The 21,393-nt window shown below is 36.9% G+C and overlaps 1 protein-coding gene across 1 annotated transcript in view; it reads right to left on the bottom strand.

Annotated features, from left to right (window-relative positions):
- F13A1 (coagulation factor XIII A chain) overlaps positions 1–21,393 on the bottom strand; it is a 168,740-nt gene that overhangs the window by 64,154 nt on the left and 83,193 nt on the right. The window contains exon 7 of the mRNA XM_006909291.1: positions 4,860–5,034. Within this exon, the coding sequence (XP_006909353.1) occupies positions 4,860–5,034 (175 nt within the window). The remainder of the gene's footprint in view (positions 1–4,859; positions 5,035–21,393) is intronic.

Genomic DNA, 21,393 nt, shown 5'->3' with positions numbered 1-21,393 from the left:
GGGTATTGCACTGAATGAAATGGGTCGGATAGAGAAAGACAAATATTGCATGATTTCACATACATGTGGAATCTAAAGAACAGAATCAACAATAGCAACAAAAGCAGAAATAAACTCATAGATACAGAGAATATTTAGAAGAATACTAGATGAGAGGGGGTTTGGGAGGTTAAAAAAAGGCAAAGGAATTAAGAGGTACAAGTGGATAGTTGCAGAATAGACATGGAGATGTAAAGTATAGCATGAGGAAGATGGTTAATAATGTAATAAATATAAGGGGGAAGAGGGGCACTAGATTTAGTGGGGTGATCACTTTGCGAGTTATGTGGATCTCTTATCACTATGCTATACAATTGAAACTGGTATATTATTGTATGCCAACTATAATTGAAAAAAAAACCATTGAATTATATGATGTAAATATGAGCAACTAATTGTTTATTATATTTCAATAAAGTTGGAAAAAATAGAAATAAAAAGCCATACAATTTATTAAGGGTGGCAAGTGGTAGAAATAAATATTTTTAGAATGACGAAAAAGAAATATATATTCCTTTAGTCCTTGAATATACTAGTGGCTAAGAAAATGATTGTATTCAGTTTGATGCCATGACGAAACAAAACTTATGATTTCTCCCCACTTGAATCAATGACTAATTCTTATAATGTTACAACTTTGAGCTGAAACTGATAGGCTTCATAACCATTTATGAAAAAATGGCTCTACCCCAGCTTCTAGCCTCCAGTCCCTTCTTGATTTTTCTGATAAAAAAAAAATGCTAACTAGGTAAATCAATCTTTATTAATAAGCAAGCAGAAAGGGCTCTTCAACTTGAGCTTAATGTTTTCTCCAAAGTTGTAGAAATGGCAGGTGAATAAAAGTCATTATCAATGATGAAGACATATTGAAATAAATTTATGTTTTTAAATATTCACTGAATTAACAATAACACTGTCTGGGCCTAGATAAGCAAATGCCATATCAAAAAATGTTGCATGAGGCTGAAGAAAATAATTTTGATCTTATATGTTTTCCTTTATGAATTGGATGTTGGGTAGATTGGAAATCAGAAGGGCAACTGAGGAGTAAAAATTGTTCATTATGTTCTGATATCTAAATGCTCAGGGGCATTGGGACTCATATATAAAAATAGAGATAAAAAATAATTGAGGTAAGACCACATGCCATAATCCCTTTCATTGCTAGGATAAACATTAAGTGGGTATATTAACAAAATGTGATAAACAATAAGTAAATTAGCATATTTATAAAACTTCTCAATGACAAACAAGCAGCATACATCTTTTTTATTATTTATTATTTTAAATTTGGCTAATTTAAGCTTTTTAAAATGTGGGAGATTACTAAAAACAAAATGCTATATTCTTTCCCCCAAATCCTTACTTGGCCCATGAGACCCCTCATTTCTCTGAATGTAGAATGATGAATTATGCAGGAAGTAGTTCATCATTCTTTCTCCAAAGTTTCTGCAGTCAAAGAAAAACTATGAACATATTAGGCCTAGAACAATTTAATTTTGCATTGACTACATCCCAGAATAGCCACTCATAAATTCTATAGAGCCAATAGGAATTGCTAGGTCTCTTTGCCAGGTTATATATAAAATCTAGTGAAGGGAAATTTCCTTTACATTAAAAAAATATTACTCAGGCTTACAGTCAAGAGACTGTGCTTGCTTCCTCCCAGAAGAATCCATGTCAGGACTGGTAGGAGGGACAGGGAATCTGAACTAGCTGGTCCCACATCCACGTGCAGCAGTTAAAAATTAGGAGGGATATCTTGGCTGTGGAGTTTTCCTCTGGGTTCCAGTGCCAGGGAGAGAAGTCCCCACATTTCTGGCTGTGAAAACTAGCAAAGATTATGGCTGAGTGAGACAGAGTTTGCCTGTAGTCCAGGTGCTCCTCTTAAATGGGCCACACATGGACTCACTCGCTGACAGACTCACTCACTCTAAACTCCAGCACTGGGACAGCAGCTTTAAAAATACCAGAGATGTACAGAAAGTAACTAAATTATCTGGCTTCAGGGTGAGGGCTGACGGGGCAGCTTTCCTCCAGAAAGAAGTGCCGGCAGACACCATGTTTCCTTGTTGAGCCGATCCCTCACCCAACATGCACATACAGGTAGGCACCAAATCTGAGTATCCATCAACTTGGCTGAAACCATTCACCCAGCCCTGGTGATTTCTCTGAGGCCCTACCTCACCCAACTTTTGGGCCCACCCAACCACTTCCAGTGGATTTTCCATATAAACAGCCTATCTTGGCTCATGCTGTGGACTTTCCTAAAATATCTCAAAGGTTCACAAACCCCAAACAAACATCATCTGGCCTTGGCATGCTCTGTACCTCTTTCTGAGCAGCTCCAACCCCAGCACTAGTGGCAACCAACCTTAATTCATAGCTTAGCCTCTCCCAGACACCTCCAAGCCCAGTACAAATGGCAGTATCTGCAGATCACTTTGTAGCTCATACCATGTGGCCCTGGGCAGGACATCGGCAATCATTGAACTTGATCTGCACCAGAGCCTCTTCCATAGAGGCCCTAGAACCAACACACCCAGTGACCAGCTTCAAATTACACCAGAGCACCCCCCAACTGCAACCACCTCCACAAATGACATACCCAAGGGGCAAACTCAGCAGGCACCAGAGGACCACTAAAGCAAATCCTGGTCCATAGGGTCAGCCCCTGCACAAAACTCCTCTGTGTAGTCACAGCCAGTCCTCACAGCCAATCAGCCTGAGGGTAAGTCTCTCCCACTGATGTGCCAACAGCACCTAAAGCTCAGTTAAAACAGAGGACACATATAACCCACAAAAGGGACATACTGGGAGCAACCGGTCCAGGTGACCTAAAAGACTATGCCACTGGGCTCTATAGGTCACCTACTATATAGGCCACTCTACCAAGACTGGGACACGTAGCAGCTCTACCTAATACATAGAAACAGACATCGACACAGGGAGGCAGCCCAAATGGGGAAACAAAGAAACATGTCCCAAATGAAAAACCATAGCAACACTTCTGAAAAAGCACTAAACGAAATGGAGACAAGCAATTTACCAGATGCAGAGTTCAAAACACCAGTTATAAGGATGCTTAATGATGTCAGTGAGAATTCAACAAAGAGAAAATCTAAAAATGGAGATAGAAAACATAAAAAAAGAACCAGTCAGAAATAAAAAATATAATAACTGAAATGAAGAATACATGAGAGAGAATTAATAGTAGATTAGAGGAAGTAAAGGATTACATTTAAAATATAGAAGATAAAGCAGCAGAAAACACCAAATCGGAACAGCAACAAGAAAAAGGAATCCCCTCCCCCCCAAAAAAATTTAGGATAATTTAAAGGGTCTCTGAAACAACATTAAGTTTACCGACATTCACATCATATAGGGTACCAGAAGGAGAAGAGAGAGACCAAGGGATTGAAAACCTATTTGAAGAAATAATAATAAAAAACTTCCCTAACCTGGTGAAGGAAATAGACATACAAGCCCAGGAAGCACAGAGAATTCCAAACAAGACGAACCAAAAGAGGACCAAACCAAGACACATCATAATTAAAATGCCAAAGGTCAAAGACAAAGAGAGAATCTTAAAAGCAAGAAAAATGTAGTTAGTTACCTACAAGGGAGCTCCCATAAGATCATCAGCTGATTTCTCAACAGAAACTTTGCAGGCCAAAGTGATTGGCATGAAATACTCAAAATGACAAAAAGCAATCAAGATTATCCTACCTAGCAAAGCTATCATTTAGAATTGAAGAAAAGATAAAGAGCTTCTCAGACAGGAAAAAGCTAAAGTACATCAAAGGGATTTCTTTAAGAAAAAGAAGAAAAAAAAGTAAAAAATATAAATAATAAAATGGCAATAACAAATCTGTCTCAACTACTCTAAGTGAAAATGGATTAATGCTCCAATGAAAAGACATAGGGTGGCTGAATGAATAAGACAACAAGACTTTTTCATATGCTGCCTGTAAGAGACTCATTTTAGATTAAAAGACATACACAGACTGAAAGTAAAGGGATAGAAAAAGATATTTCATGAAAATGGAAACAAACACAAAAAGGTTGTTTAGCAATACTTACACCAGACAAAATAGACTTTAAAACAAAGGCTATAAGGAGAGAGAAAGAAGAATCTAATAATCCCACTTCTAGGTAAAGAAACTTAAAACACTAATTCAAAAAGACATAATTCAAAAAGAACATATGCATCAATATGTTCTTTGAAGAATTATTTACAATAACCACAGTCTGTAAGCAACTTAAATGTCTATCAATAGAGAAAGGGATAAAGAAGAAATGGTACATGCACACAGTGGAACATTACTCAGTTATAAAAAAGAATGAAATCTTTTCATCTGCAATAACATAGATGGACCTAGAAGGTATTATGCTGTGAAATAAGTCAGACCAAAAAAAAATACCATATGATTTCACTTATACGTGTAATCTAAAGGCAAAAGAACAAACAAAACAGAAACAAATTCATTGATACAGAGAACATTTTGGTGGTTGCCAGATGGGAGGGCAGTTTGGGGGATAGGTGAAAAAGTAGCAGAGGGAAACGGACTAAGAAGTGCAAATTATAGTTTACAAAATAGTCTTAGAGATGTGAAATATAGCATAGGGAATTTAGTCAATAATATTGTAATAACTATGTATGGTGTCAGATGGGTGCTTATTGGGGTGACCACTTTATAAGTCATATAAATGTCTAAGCGCTATGTTATACACCTGAAACTAATATAATATCATATGTCAACTGTAATTAAAAAATAAAAAATTATTAAAGAAAAAATATTACTCAGTTGGATACTTACATGTGTTAAAGACACCAGCAAAAACCCAGCACTGTCCATACCGGACTGGGTTCTGAGAACTCTGGTATTCCAACAGAATGTCAATGCTTCCAGTCCAGGCTGATGGAGGGACACCATAGGCATAGATATTGTCCCAAGATCCAACGAGGACACCTTCATCATCTTTGGAATTAACCTACATGGTGAGAAAGAAGAAAGACCATTTAGAAGAGTCCTCTCCAGACTCTGACATTGGGCAAGCAAAGGCTTCTAGTAGCTTCATACATCCTACACGAGGAAAATAGTTCACTACTGTTTAATTTATTGATGTGTGGTCAGAGAAAGTGATGCAATAACTATGTGTGAAAGGGGAAACCAAAGAACCAAACTGCCTCTTAAATAGCATATCATTGTAGTAAGGTGGTGTTGAATAGCAGATAGAAAGATGTGTAATGTCTTCACCACATGCTTAGGAGAAGACACACATAGGACAGTTGGTTTCATTGAAATAGTACTGGAGAATGATGTGAGGAACAGAGGAAGAAGACTTATAGAAGAAGACAGCTTAATCTTGTGGTAGAAGGAAAATTAAAAACTGACAAATGACAAAAGATATATTGGTAGAGTGGAGGCCCAAAGTCTCATGGTCTAAGGTGTTTTGTCTTTGATGATGAGTGGCAGACACTAATAAGTAAATAGATGCTGTCATAGGAACCATTAGAGTTAATAAGAAGCTAGATTTCCATGGGTAACTTATAGAATTTGTTTTAAAAAGTTTTATTAAAGAAGTATTTTATTTATGATTAAAGTGATTAAAGATTTATGATTTTGTTAAAAGGTATTTCCATTTAAATAAAGGACCTGGGGTCTTATAGTTTAAATATGTAGAAAACTTAAGCAAATAATAACAATCTTGGATATTTGGGAAAACCTTGCTGCACATTTAGACCACAGTCATCTGGTAGCTGACCTCAAATGCAGGAACGAAGACCTTTTGTATTTAGACAATAAAACAAAGGCTGGGAGTTAATAGTTTTGAGGCATTTTGCCAGTTTTCTTGGAGGAGTACTGCTTATTTCTCTTGGTATAACTTAAATCATATTTAATTATAGTCAGAAGAATGTCTAGGTGGGGAGCAGTGGGAGTTTTTCCAAAAATTGGTGTTACTTCAACAGTATTAACATGAAAATTGTTTAGAGCCTTGCTCCTCAAAATGTGGGCTCTGGACCAGCAGCAGTGGCATCCCCTGGGAACTCGTTGGAAATCCAGAATCTCAGGCCCCTCCCCAGACTTGCTGAATCAGAGTTTGCATTTTAACAAAATCCCATGTAATTTGTGTGCACATTAGTTTGAGAAGCATAGGTTTAGACTATTCTGGGAAGACAGTAAGCAAAGTGAAACATGTGACTGAAGTAGGTGTGTTTGGATTATGAAAATCATAAAAGAGATATTAAAACATGGTGAGTTTTTATGTGTTCACTGTCTTGCCCACTAACAGCTCAGCATCAGCACTTGCCTAAACACCTCTCTTAGGTTTGCTGAGTTTAGCTGCATAGGTGTCTATCTTTCCCACTGGGTCATGAGTTAATTGAGGACAGAGATACAAATGTATGTCTTTCCGACTTCTAGCAAGTATTGAAAAGAATTGTTGAATAATCACTTGTATATTCAATAAGCATATAGGCATTCTACAACTGAATAAGAAGAAGACCTTCTCCCTGGGGAAAGATAGATAAGAAACCAATCAAGAGGAAGTAAATGTTTTGATATTAAGGGAGAAAGATGTACAGGTGGAGTTGGGGCCAAAAGGAGGGAGTAATCAGTTTTATTAGGCTTCAGGGTGATGGTGGTAGTAGTAGGCTGTATAGAGGAAATGAGATGAAATTAGGTTTTCAAGGAGCTGGGGGCCAGAAAAGGCCATTTACATAGTAAAAACAGTTTGAAAAATGCTTGGTTTCATGAAACAATATGGCAGTTTCAGGGACCTGCAAGGACCTCTGCCTGGATATCATGCAAGTAGGCAATATTGAATAAAGAGAATATACTAGAAGTAAACACTTAAGATGTGCAAGCACCTTCTACATTGAATGACAGACCCTCCAATGAAATATGACATTTATTCTAACACCGAGTGGCATTTCCCAAAGAGGACCCTTCTTGAGAGTATTCTCTAGAAGATCATCATTCAGTTTGATTTAGACATATTATTTATCATCATTCAGTTTGATTTAGACATGTTATTTTTCCCCTTTGACTCTGACTAGTCAGGTTAAAATGAAGGTAAGTACTCAGTTAATTTGCTTAAGGTAGAAAAATAGTAATTCTTTGAAGATTAACTAATTGCAAACTCGTGCTTTTGATGTAAATTTTGACTTTATCCTGTAACTTCATGAATGATGGATATGCAGCAGGGGTTAGCCAACCATTTTGGCTCTATTCATGATGATATTTCTCATTGCAGTTAAATTGATTATTTTAAAATCTGCATCTATTATACTGAAGCCTTGCTAGGCTATGCTAGGCTATGATGTGGTTTGGTCTTTTCAGAGAGGTAGATTGAAGTTTAACTCACATTAACATTTCCTTACTTTTATCATTGAGAAGAAGAATAGGGCCTATGAATATCTGAGGTAAAAGTTTCTAAATTGTTCTGATTAATGATTTTCAAACAGATAGCCTTAATTAGAAGGGCTATTTATAGCTTATGGTTGAACCTGATCAGCTAAAGGGAAGAGTGAAAAAAAAGCTATCTCTTCTACAAACCTTTTAATTGTTAATGCTGAGTTGTTCCTCTATTGCTAGATAAATCACAACTCTCACTTATTAGCATTTGGCCAGATTAGCTACTGTTTTCTAATTAGAATATTGATGTCTGGAAAGCCTATACAATAAAGAGATAAGTCTTTAGTGACAGATATGAAGGGTTAAAGTAGTAACTCCCTCCTTAAACAGCAAGATATGTTTGGGGGGCACATTAAAGGCACGGTGGTCCTTCTTCATACCACAATGGATAGTTTTAACACCCTATCACAAACTCAGAGTTTAACCAGTGACAGAATGAAATGTCTTGGTCTTGCATCACTGTTGGTTAAGAAGACAATACGAGCCCAGGACTTGGAGGACTTTGAACAGGGAGTGCTATTAAACTTCATTAAGGTTGCACCAAATTGTTCTCCCATAATAGGTACAATGTTGGAAAAATGAAAGACCAGCCCTCCCCTACAAGTCACTGTCAGCAACCTCAGTAGCATAATATAATTCAGTAAACTTCAAAACCTGGTTCGAAGAAAATATGAGGATTATGGAGTGGAGAAGAGAGGCAATATGACTCAGCTCCTAACCCTAACCACGAGTTCTTTAGAAGTCCTACTGTCAACTCAAGACAATCCTGATATTTCTCATTTGTATTTTAAAATCTAGAAAGAAACAAACTGAATTAAAATGCTCATTTTTTCCTTGTTCTGACCAGAATAGGAGACACGACTGTTATGGAGAAATGAGGGAAGAAGGGCTTGTACCTCTAAAGAGGTAGAGATTCGGGGACTACAGTAGGGGAAATTATACAAAGCCTGAAAGTTATTTCCCCATGGGAAAGAGATATACCTCCAACTAGGTGGAGTGGATTCTAAAATGAGAATTTAACAGAATCCTGAAAGAAAGGGCAGAGCCCAAGTATTCAAACAAAGATTGCCATCTCTTCAGCTAAATTCCCTCCCCTGCTCCATTATTTCTCAGGGTACTAAAGAGTAGATAGAATGAAATACATTGGCTTCAAACTGATGTCCAGAGTTTAGAAATCAAACAAGTCTTAGATTGGGAAGAGTCAAGATTTCATCTACATTCTATTAGCAAATAAAACACTAGGAAGAGAGTTATGCAAGTATGAGAATGAATAATAATAATAATAATAATAAAGCAGCCCTGTAGAAAGAGGAGGAAAAGGATAGAAAAAGAGAGAGAAATATATATATTAAAAGTAATATATAGAAGAAGACAAAATTAAGGAACATAAAGAATTTTCTCACACTCTTAGGCGATCACAAACCTAAAGAAACAAATTGAGAACCAAATTATATCATCATGAAACTAAAAATAAATTATAAACTGTAAGAAACAGAATAGATACTTCTAAAAATAAAGTTAATGACATGGAAGAAAAGCTTAAAATAAAGTATATACCAATTAAAGAAGTGAAGAGATGAAGTTATTTAGAGAGAAGCTAATAGTTATAAAAGAATAGGATGATACAACATAAGAATAATTAGTATCATTAAAATAGAGAACCCAACAAATGAGACAGAAGATATATTTAAGACATAATATAAGGAAATTTTACTAAATTGAGAAAAAATTGAATTTACACATTGAAAGAGCAATTTGTGCTCCAAGATAACTTGATGCAGAATGCTCATTGTCTAGAAACTTTAATTAACTAAGCTATTTGAATTTAAGAATAAAGAAATAATACAAACAGAAAATACAAATTCAAAACAAGAGAGGAAATTAGATTGCCTTCAGATTTCTTCATAGCACCATTCAACGGCAAACAGTCAATCAATGTTTACACAGTCCTAAGAGAAGGAAAGGTTGACACAAGGATATTATGCAGAGCTATGGTATTTTGCAAGTATAAAGGCGACCAGCACACATTTCAAATATAAAAGATCTCAGGGAATACCGTATCCATCAAAACCAAATAACTTAAAAAGTGACATCAAGACAATTATGAGTTGAATCAAACAAAGAACCCAGGAACAGAGATGCTGTGATACAAGTGGTGAGAAAAATCCAAGTAAGTATAAAAATCTTTGGAGATTATAGTAGTAACAGAATGAATATGAATTTTAAAACTTGCTAATGTAAAAACAATAATAATCCTAAGAAAAATTACATGAGGGAGGAAAGAAAGAAAAAAGGGCTAATGTTTCAATGTGTTGCTCTTTCTTAGTTAATTGACACATCTAAAATTAAAACGTAATTTAAAAATATAATTACTTTATTCTTTTAATGATTTCATTAATTTTTAAAAACCTTAACAGGATCTGTTAGGAAATAATATTTCCGATAGTGAAGAAATATTTACTTGAAGCTTAATAATTTCTTCTGTTGTAATTCAGTTTTTTTCATCTGTGAAAGTAAAATTCAGCAAAACTAAGTAAAACTTAAAATTAAATAGAATTAAAGTACAATTAAGTGTAATATTTTAAATTAAATAGTGTGACACTATTTAACATAAATACAAACAAACAGACCAATGGAAAACAATAGATAACACAGAAATAGACCTCAGAAATATAGTTAACTAATTTTGACAAAGTTACAAAGGCCATTCTATGAACAAAGGATAATCTTTACAACAAATGGTGCTGAAACAATTGGATATTCATATTCAAAAATGAATTTTGACTCATACCTTGTACCATAGACAAAAATTTTCTCACAGTGGAAGGATTTCCAGCCAAGAGAGTGGAATAGGTGGACACTGTGCTTTCTTCTTTTCACAACCACATCAGAATTACAACTAAACTACAGAATAACCATCACTGAGAATCTCCTAAGTCAAGCTGAACAGAAGTCCTACAACAAAGGACATACAGAAGAAGCCATGTCAAGGCTGGTAGAGGGGTGCAAGTGCAGAAAGGGATGGTCCCATGCTTGCGTATGGCAGTTAAAAATTGGGAGGGATATCTTGGCTGTAGAGGTTCCCCCAGAGGAGTGAGTGGTCCCAGCCCCACATCAGCTCCCTAGTCTATGGTTATAGACCCTAGAAGGCCCCACAACTTTCTGGCTGTGATAAACACTGGAGATTGTGGCTGAGTGGGAGAGAGGGTTGCAGGAGTCACAGACATCCATCTTAAAGGGCCCATGCATGGACTTATTCACTGACAAACTCACTCTGAGCTCCAGCACTGAGGGAGAAGCTCAAAAGGCATGGGGGACATAAAGGGAGAAACTGAATTGTTTGACTTCTGAGTGAGGGCTGGAGGGGCAGCATTCTCCCAGAGAGAAGTGCTAGCAGGATCCATTATTTCTTTATTGAGCAGTCCCCCACCCATGTGCAAATGCAGGAAGCCACCATATCTAAGTCTTCATTAACCTGGCTAACATTGGTCACCCCACCCTAAACTACAGAATAACCATCACTGAGAATCTCCTAAGTCTAGCTGAACAGAAACAGGTGATTCCCTAAGACTCCACCCCACCCAACTTTCAGGCTCACCCAACACAATTCTAATGGCTTTTTCATGCAAATTGTCTGCCTTGGCTCATGCTGTGGACTTTCCTAAAATCTCTCAAAGGTTCACAAACCCTAACGAGCAATATCTGGCCTCAGTATGCCCAGTTCCTTTTGAGCAGAACCAAGTCTGGCACTAGCAGCAGCTAGCCTCGCTTTGTGGCTAAGCCTCTCAAGACATCTATAAGCCCAGTGTAGGTGGATTGCTTGGTGACTCTTGCTAGGTGGCCCTGGGCAGGGTACAGGCTGTGGCTGAACTTGGCCTGCAGCAAGGCCCATCCCAGGAGGCCCCAGAGCCAGCAAGCCCAGTGGCTGGCTTTGAACTGAGCTGGAGTTCTAACCAAGGCTGCATTCAAGGGTGACACATCCAAAGGGCAGGCTAGACAGACACCAGAGCCCTGCTAAGGCAAGTCCTGCTTCATACAGTAAGCCCCAGACCAGCCAGTCCTCACAACTAATCAGCCGAATGGTCAATTCCTTCAACTGATGGGCAAATAATAACCAAGGCTTAATTACAACAGGAGAGCACACACAACACACACAAGACACACTTGTAGTATCTGGCTCAAGTGTCCAGGGAGACTGTGCCACGGGGCTCCACAGGACACATACTATATAAGGCCATTTTACTAAGACCAGGAGAAATAGAATTTCTACCTACTACTTAGAAACAAACAATCTACTGAGTTCAAAACACTGGTTGTAAGGATGTTCAATGAACTTAGGGAATGAGTAGAGAAACTCAGTGGGAATTTTAACAAAGAGATAGAATACATAAAAGTGAAGATAAAAAAAAAAACATTGAAAAAGAACCAGTCAGAAATGAAGAATACAATTACTGAAATAAAGAATACAGTAGAGAGAATTAGAGTAGATTAGATGAAGCAGAGGCTCATATCAGTAATATAGAAGACAAAGTAGCAAAAAAACACCCAGTCAGTGGTAAGTTACCTACAAGAGAGCTCCCCTAAGACTTTCAGCTGATTTCTCAACAGAAACTTTGCAGGCCAAAGGGATTGGCACGAAATAGTCAAAGTGATGAAAAGCAGGGATCTACAACCAAGATTACTCTACCCAGCAAAAGTATCATTTAGAATCAAAGGGCAGATAAAGAGCTTCTCAGACAAGAAAAAAATAAAGGAGTTCATCACCATGAAGCCAGTATTACAAGAAATGTTAAGGAAAGAAGGAGGAGAAGAAGAAATTTCGAAAATATAAATAATAAAATGGCAATAACTACACATCAACTTTAAATGTGAATGGATTAAATGCTCTAATGAAAAGACAGGGTGGATGAATAGATAAGAAAACAAGAACCTTATATATGTTGCCTACAAGAGACTCATTTCAGATCAAAAGACACAGACACACTCAAAGTAAAGGATTGAAAACGATATTTCATGAAAATGAAAAAAAAAATGATGGGGTAGCAATACTAATACCAGATGAAATAGACTTTAAAACAAAGGCTATAACAAGAGACAAAGAACTCATTTTGGTGGAAGTCCTTTTAAATAAGATGGCTGTAAAAAGATTGGCCTGCACTTGGTTCTGAAGTGGAGCTGCCTGCCAACAGAGTGGTTACTCTGACCTTAGGGCCTGGAGCTGGAGTTACACTGAGTAGACCTCAACCTAGGGTCAGAATAAGCCCTGAGTTCCTGTACAATTCAAAGAATAGGGAGGGCTTTAAAGCATGACTAACATTGAACTTCTCTCCAGTTTTGGTCATGGGAGATTGAGCAGATTTTAATTCTATACTGAAAAAAAAAGGAACATTTCTTTATTCTCCAATTTCCTATAGCACATACCTTTACACTTTGCACAATCACCATTTTTTTCTGCTTCTTTTTAAAGGTGAAGGTATTTTTCTTATCCCAAGTGCACATATTATATGGCTATAATGAAATGACTTTTCTCTGTTATAAACCTATTCTGTTAAATTTCATTCTTAAAATTTATATTCTCATAAAGGCTAGGACTTCTGTAACTCTCATAGTATACAATCTTATACCTAATCGTGTCTGTAATAGTTTCTCAAAGACCAATGGATATAAATTTTAGGTAACGTGAACTAGCTTCAAATGTGAAGAGTTAAGTTTGGAAAAGAGAAGAATTATTCCTTGAATAAGATCCTTTCCAGGTTTTGTGAACCACGAGCCCCCAGCTATAGTCTAGTGGTGATCAATCTAAATTGTAGTGGAAGTCATATAGTAGATGTCAAATTGTGCCCATGACACTCCAGGGTTCTGCAAAAGAACCTCAGCAGTCATTGTTTTAGGGGGTGGGGAAGGAGATGACTGAATGAGGGAGATGTTGAGGGATTCAGACACCTTCTCTCTTCAATAACAACAATTCTACCTTGCTCTTTTATATATTTGAGTTTGATTGATATTTGTTTGAGAAAATTGTTCTAAAATGTAAAATTTGAAAACCCATTAGCCTGGGAATTATAGAGATCTGTTTCTTGTGTCTGCTGTGCCATTTTTCAAGTTACGTGGTGAGGATAGGAGGAGAGATGAGCTGAAGATTAAGTACTCCTAGACAGGTTATTCCGTGGGCAAGCCTCCTAGGAAATACACTCAAGAGAAAGAATTAGGGTAGTATGAATTCTACATCCCCCCCTTGCCTGGGTCTTCATCTTTGATTCTTTTTGGACTTTCATAACACTAATAATAGCTAGGGTCCTGATCCAAAGAAAAAGAAAGCCATCTATAATCTCCTTGGTTTTTCATAGTGATGGGCTTAACAAAAGGCTGCTTTCTACCCAGTGCTATTGGAAGCGTTATCCTCTCTTCCTGGAATATCCTTCCAGACCCAAACTCTTTCTTTATCTGGTGCATGCCTAATGATTTTTTAAAACTCAGATGGTTTCATTCTGAAAATCTTTGCCTATCACCTTAATTTGGATGTCTTCGCTCACATAGTATTCCTTGCTTAGCACTATTCTATTCATTGCATCACCTTGTGTCATTGATTGATTGCGTTTGTTCCCATTACCAGATGTGCGTTCCTGGAAGGAAGGAAGGCACCATACTACTTTGACTTTGTATTCTCAGTCCTAGCACAGAGTGGGCACTAAATAAGTTCCGTTGAATGAATGGACATAGTATCAGTGGAAGGTGGTATAGGCCACCTTTTGATATTTCTTTACTAGATCAGGACAAATGGGTTAATCAGAATACCAACAGACATTTTGTTGAAATTGACAAGTTGTTTCTAAAATTTATACAGAAATGCAAAGGATCTAGAATAACCAAAACAATATTGAAAAAGAACAAAATTGGTAGATGATATGATTTGAAGATAACTAAAACACTACAGTAACTAAGACATGGTTTTTAAGGATAGATAAATAGAGCAATGGGACAGAATAGAGAGCCCACAAAAATAGATCCACACTTTTATAGTCATTTAATTTTTAACAAAGTCACCAAAGAAATTTAATGAGGAAAAATGACAGTCCTTTCAGTAAATGAAAGTCTTTTCAACAAATTAGTTTACAACAAGTTTTTCAATACAGGGTGCTAGAACAAATCGATAAACTGGGATGAAAAAAGCATTGACCCTTACTTTACACTGCACAGAATAATGACTCAAGATGGATCATAGACCTAAATGTAAAAGCCAAAATTATAAAGCTTCATAATATATACAGGAGAATATCTTTATGGTTTTGTGGAAATAATGCATTTCCTAGACAGGATTCTTAAATTTTTTAAAATATTGAATTTTATAAAATTTAAAAACGTTTGTTCCTTAAAGTATACTATTAAGAAAAAGTAATGACAAGCCATATTCTGGGAGGAAATATCTTCTACACATATCTGACAAAGGAGTTATATGAAGACAATAGAGAGAGCAACTACAACTTAATAATAAAAACACAAACAATGCAATAAGAAAATGGGCAAAGACTTGAAATGATACCACATCAAAAAAGATATATAATTGGTCAATAAATACATGAGAAGAAGCTCAGTATCATTAGTTATCAAAGAAATGAAAATTAAAATCCCAGTGAGATACCACTATACACACATTAGAATGGTTAAAATTAAGAAGGCTGAAAAAAAAAACCAAAAATAGGTGAAGCTATGTAAAAACTAAAACTCTTATATATTACTGCCAGAAATAGAAAATGGTCCAAATCACTTTGGAACACTGGCAGATTCCTATAAAGTTAAAAATATACATATCTTATGATTTAGACATGCCACATTTAGCTACTTATCCAAGAGATATGAAAATGTATGTACACAAAAAGACTTATACAAAAATGTACACAGTAGCATTATTCACAATAGCCCCAAGTTGGAAAAATCTCAGATGTCCATCAGCAGGTGAATGGATAGACACATTGTAGTACAGAATATAATGAAATACTACTCAACAATTAACAGGAACAAATTAAAGACATGTGCAACAACTGTTTGAGTAAAACAAGTCAGCCCCAAGTAGTATATACTGTATGCATTCAGTTACGTGAAGTGTCAGAACAAGCAAATCTAATCTATTGAAAGACTTCAGAATAGTGGTTGCCTATGGGAATGTGGATTGACTAGGAAGGGAGCACAAAGACATTTCTGAGCTGATGATAATGTTTATATTTTGGTTGGGGTGGCTATTGCCCTAGTCAAAACTAACTGAGTTTTGTATTTATTACCGCTGCATTTCCCTGTATGTAAATTTTATTTTAATTATTAAAAAATACATGAATTAACCCTTACCTATATTATGAAGCATATAACCACTGTTATGTAAATGTTTTTTGGTATATATATACATGACACATGCTCTGGCAGGAGTTGGTAATTAGATTCATTTTTCATGAAAACCATTACAACTGGAGATTATTAACTTTACCTCCCTTAGTAACTGAGGATTCTCACTCGGTCAACTGAGAGAGAAATAACCACATGTGAATTGAGAGAGAGATACCAAGATTTTAAGCTTTTCAAATGTCATCTGCCTTTTTGCATTGCTATACCACTGCTGCATGGTGTAGGGCTGCTGTAGAACAGTCCTCCAAAAAATTTTGAATGAAAGGAATGGATGGATAGGAAGGGGAAAAAAGTAGAGGAAGAAGAGGAAAGAAGAGGATGTCAAGGGAGGAGACAGGAAGAAAAGAGGGTGAGAAGTGAGACCCAAAGTGCGTAAGGTTGTGAAGGCACATCCTAAAGGGCTATGTTGGCTTTGCTGTCCTTCTGTCTATCCTGGGGACATCTGCCCAGGAGACCAGAGGGAGCACTGAAAAGATCCCATATTTTAGAAATAGCCTGTGTGATTACAAAATAGATGCAGCATTGAAATCTCATTCCAGGAAGCAATTCAGGGAAAACAGACATTTAGATTGACTATGATTATCACATTCGAGAGATGGCTTGTAATAAATGTCTGTTTTTCTCCAAAAATATGGGGAGAACAGACATAAGAAATGCAAACTTAATAATTGAGAAACCAAGCTGTTTGCCCACAAATGGAAACTTTATTACACTGCTGGCTTTTACCATAAGAGAGAAAAATGATGTCTGAGCAGTTCATTGTCCCATTCTCCCTACCCCTCACCTAAAAGAGAGGGATTGAGTCAGACAGAGCTTGTAAAAAATATTGTATTTGTATCCAAAGAGCTCATGTGATGTGAAGAGAGAACAGACAGAGGACAAATCCAGGAAAACATAATATAGCATATGAACCAGTGGGATCAGGCAAACTGGGCTCAATTTCCAGTTCTACGAGGGGCCTAGTATAAGTCATTTAACTTCCTTATAGCTCAGGCTTTTCACTTGCACATTGGTTATTTATGAAATGAATATAATTTTTCAAAATTGGCTACGTAAATAATTTCCGTTAGGTAAATTCTATTTTTTCCACAAACTTCCAATATATTTCCTAATTGTTAAAAATTCTTCAAAAAACAGAAATGAAAAGCTCTACTGAGTAACGTGACCCTATAGTATTACATTTAATTTGAAATATACTAGAGATTGTCCTGACTCTGTACCTTCCACTTGTCATTAGATTCCCTCAGTCTTTCCTTAACTGAAGATATGTCTCCCATGCTTAGGGATATCCTAAAACTCCAACTTTAAGGGTTCAAAAAATCTTTTTAGAATTGACAATTTAACTCTGTTGGACTACAATAATATTTTTCATTAATTCTAACCAGTAGATTACCTAAAACTGCCATCACTGAGAACCCCTAACTGATTGAGATGTGTTACTATTGTAAAGGTTAGAGGCTTCCAGTGTTTTCTGCTATCCAAAAGTGATATTTCTGGGCATGAATCATGCAGAGAGAAAATAACAATTTAAAATAAAACACCCTATTGGGTTGGAGACCCAGAAACTCTGGATGGAGACTCAAATCCATCTTGGAGCCTATAGCTGGCAATGGTCACTAGCCTGGAGGTTTCAGCTACTAGGCAGGTGTGTGGGTCATTCATGTTCTTCCACAATACCAAATGGAAGCTGTATGTTTACCTTTGCAAAGGTAGCACCAAATCATGTTCAGTGTGCTGCCACTGATTATCTGGTGGTGGTGATCACCACTGCCAACGCCATTAGAAGTTCTGATCTGCGATTATATAAACTTTTGACACAAGAATGGGGAAACAAATTATTATTACATAACCATGCTTTTTTGATAGTTTAAATTTTTCCAGATGGGGAAATGTGAAAAAGCTCCTCAGTGGTGAAATGGTTGAAAACAATGGACACTGAGAATCTGGGTTCTCAGATTTCTCTAGGACTGTTCACTCCAAGAAAGGTGTTTTAGCTGCTTATAAACCAAAGGAGAAACTGGATAGTGATTTAAAATTTTTGTTTTGTTTTTTAAAAATAAAATTGTTAGGGGCCTGTGCTGTGATTGGTCTGTATGATGAAGAAGTAGATTTCATGTATTTATTTCTGATTCTAATGTTCATCTGGGATGACTGAGGGTTAGAATTACTAACCCAAGTGAATTTTTAAATGTAAACTAAATAGTCATAATAGTGTGTTGCAAAGAGAAGCTTGCTGAATGCAAAGCTTTCCATAAGATGCCTGAGTAAATAAGTGGAGAAAAATAAAAAGATGAGTTTGTAGTAAGTCTCCGTGGAGCTGTTTGGCAAAATATCAGAGGAGTGATGGCATTACTGTCTTTTTCATGCATGGAAAGCTAAAAACCACTTTTTAAATACCGGGACAATGAGAAGGGGGAGGAAGATGGAAAGTGAAAAAAAACTTTATTTTTAGTTTATCTATGAGATCACGTAGGCTTAGGGATCAGAACCTCCAAGTCCATTTTATCTCAAAGGTCTATAGTCATTCATCTTGTGCCGGGCCTTAGGAAACTTTAGGAACTACCTCCAGTTGTGGCCAGTTTGATTTATTAGCTGAAGTTTGATATTTTTTTTATAACACTAAAGAGTACACCAAACATCGATAGGTTAAAAAAAAGTTCAATCTTGAGTTAGTTCCCAAAAGGCACAGTCAGAACAGGGTATTAATGGGGATTAATGATGGCATTGTAGTTCGATATTAGCAAAAGACCAAGGTTAAAAATACCTCAAGGGAAGCAGGAAAGTTCAGGCTGGCAACAGTATAAAGACTGGAGTTTTAAAATATGTAACTATATTGACATTTTTTTTTCTCCCTCCTTCCAAAATTTCTCAATAATGTCACCTTTAAAAGATTATTATAATTGAATCAAATAAGCCCCCAGAGGAACAAATTATCCCGGCCTACACTTCCTTGCAGTGCTTTTGGTGACTAGTTATTTGCGTGTAATTTCCACCATAGAAAAAGGGTTTTCATGAATAATAGCATGGTTTATTATTGCTGTGGGCCCTTGTCAGCCATTCTTCTACCCCCTTGGTCAATATCCCAACACCTGCTAAGGCCAAGTATTTAGTCCTGGGAAAACTCTGAGCAAAACTTGAGAGATTTGCTTTTCCATATGTTTATTTCATCAGAGAATTTCCCATACTGTATTGAAATTTTCTTCTTACCAGTCTGTCTTTTCTATTAGAGTCAAAGCTCTGTGAAGGCAGAAACTATGTTTTGTTTTTAATTGTACCCCAAGATCTAGACTGGTAGATTCTCAATAAATACTTGTTGAATGAATAAGTTAATATTGAGTGTTTTACTACCATCAGCATCATTACAGCAATCACTATCACCATAACCACTACTATCATCACTATTATCATCACCATAACCATCATCACCTCCATTACTACCACTACCACCAATACCATCATCAAACCATATTCGGTACCTAATCCTCTTTGGGAACTCTTTCTCCAGGGGCCCAAAGCCTCTGGATCTTTAGAATTTTCCAATTTATACCTTTCTTCACATACTCCCTTATTTCAAAATTCACCTGTCTCTGGACCCATTCCCTTAGGTCTTTTTTTTCTAGGAGACAGCTACTTAATTTGGTATAGTAATTCTGTTACAGGAACTAATATGTTGGTAATGGTCCTCTAAAGTAATATGATCTGAGAGTAAGGAGAATATCTAGTTCTAGTTCAGCCACTTATTTGCTGTGTGACTGTGAGTGACATCATTTCTAAGAGCCTCTGCTTCACCTAGAAGACCCCTGGAGAGTTTTCCAGATCTCATGCACTGGTTCTTTATGCATTTCAGCACAGATCTTCTATTGATAAAGTCTCAAGCCAAAGGAGCAAACCTGCACTGAGGTGAGATGTTAATAGTTTCACAGTGACTAAGCAAGCAGTATCTGCTTAATAAGCAGATAAGCTTAGAAAAAGCAACGGTGGCCATCACAGCAGCTGCATGCCTCCTTGGACAACATCTCTGCAGCAGTTTGCTGCCAGATCCAATCAGTCATGGGGTAGAAACAGACACAGACAGGTAACCACCCAGCAGTAATGCCAGGCTATTGTCACTGTCTTCCCCTTTCCCCAAGACCGTGCTGTGCTGGTCACAACATGGCATTACACAATTGTTTTGATACTCTGACTGCGGCTCAGAGTCCATGTCTGATTTCTTCATGGTAATCCAGGGCCAATGATAAATTTCTTCATTAATGCCCTGAGAGCAAGATAAGTTTTCAGATGGCACAAAGCTTCTTTCTAAAAATTTCCTGGCAATCATCTTGGGGGTACTGTCACATCAGATAAGTGGTGGAAAGAAAACAGCAATTAAGCAATGTAATTTAAAGGAGAAAGTGTGGCTTTGGACAAGTTCCTTCTGTTTTATAATTTTCTCTTCTTAAAATTTTTCTCTCTTACATCAATCTGCAGAGTAGCTTTGATAAAATTTACCACTTAGTATTTAGAAGAGTCTAAATCAAAGGTAGCTTGTATAAGGTGATAATATCTCAGACCCAATCCTAAAACAATGAAATTACAGGACTTTTAGACTTTCTTCCCTCCAAGAGAATCCAATAGCTCAAGGCTGTCCAGATTGTCATAAGCTTTTCCCATTTTCACATCAAAATGAAGTAATAGCAATGTAAAAGTAGACCTAAATAAAATACTGAATATATAGAGCATTGTTCTGAAGAATAAAAAAATATTCTTGCTGCCACCTGGAATAAGAAATGCAGTTTGAGTACAGAGACAAAGTTTCATTTTAAAGATGAAGTGAGGCCTGGAAAGGTTGAATGATTTGCCTTGAGTCACATAGTAAGTAAGTGGCAGAGTCAGAACTGAGAGGTCTGATCTGACTCCGGCCAGGGCCCTTTCTATACAACACTATCTCCACTTTCTTGTCAGTTGCAGAATGAAAGCCAGCAGGTTTTGAATGAAGTAAGAAGACAGATCCTCCATGCAGGCAAGAAGAGAGGGTTATATTCATTGCATAGGCAGGGAAACTGAGCCTAGAGGGGTTTACCGCTGTGGTCCCCATTGGGGGTGATTTTGACTCCCCAGTGGACATTTGGCAGTGCCTGAAGACATTCTTGATTGTCACAACTGGTGAGGAGAAGATGCTACCGGCATCTCTTAGGTAGAAGCCAGGGATGCTGCTAAAGATTCTCTTATGCAACAGGACAGCCCCACTCCCCTGCCCCGCCAACAAAGAACCCAGGTCATAGAAACTGGACAGTAATGATTTTTATCTGGGGATTGTGTACTTAACATCCACGTTTATTATTATTGTTGTTGTTGTTGTTGTTGTTATTATTATTATTATTATTAGAAAGTTTGCACAGCCTGAGTTACTATCTGTGCTCATTTAGTATTGTGTACCCACTTAATCCTTGTAAATTCCTTGCCAATCTTCAGTGGTAGACTTTGCCATGACCACAGTAAGCCAGTTTGCCTTTGGGGCCTCAGGTTACTTCTCCTGCCTCTTGTCCCCACTTTACCTTCT

This window comes from Pteropus alecto, unplaced genomic scaffold (assembly GCF_000325575.1).
Source record: "Pteropus alecto unplaced genomic scaffold, ASM32557v1 scaffold121, whole genome shotgun sequence".
Classification (NCBI taxonomy): Eukaryota; Metazoa; Chordata; class Mammalia; order Chiroptera; family Pteropodidae; genus Pteropus; species Pteropus alecto.
The sequence above is the reverse complement of the archived record's forward strand: the minus strand, read 5'-3'. Positions and strand labels throughout refer to the sequence as shown.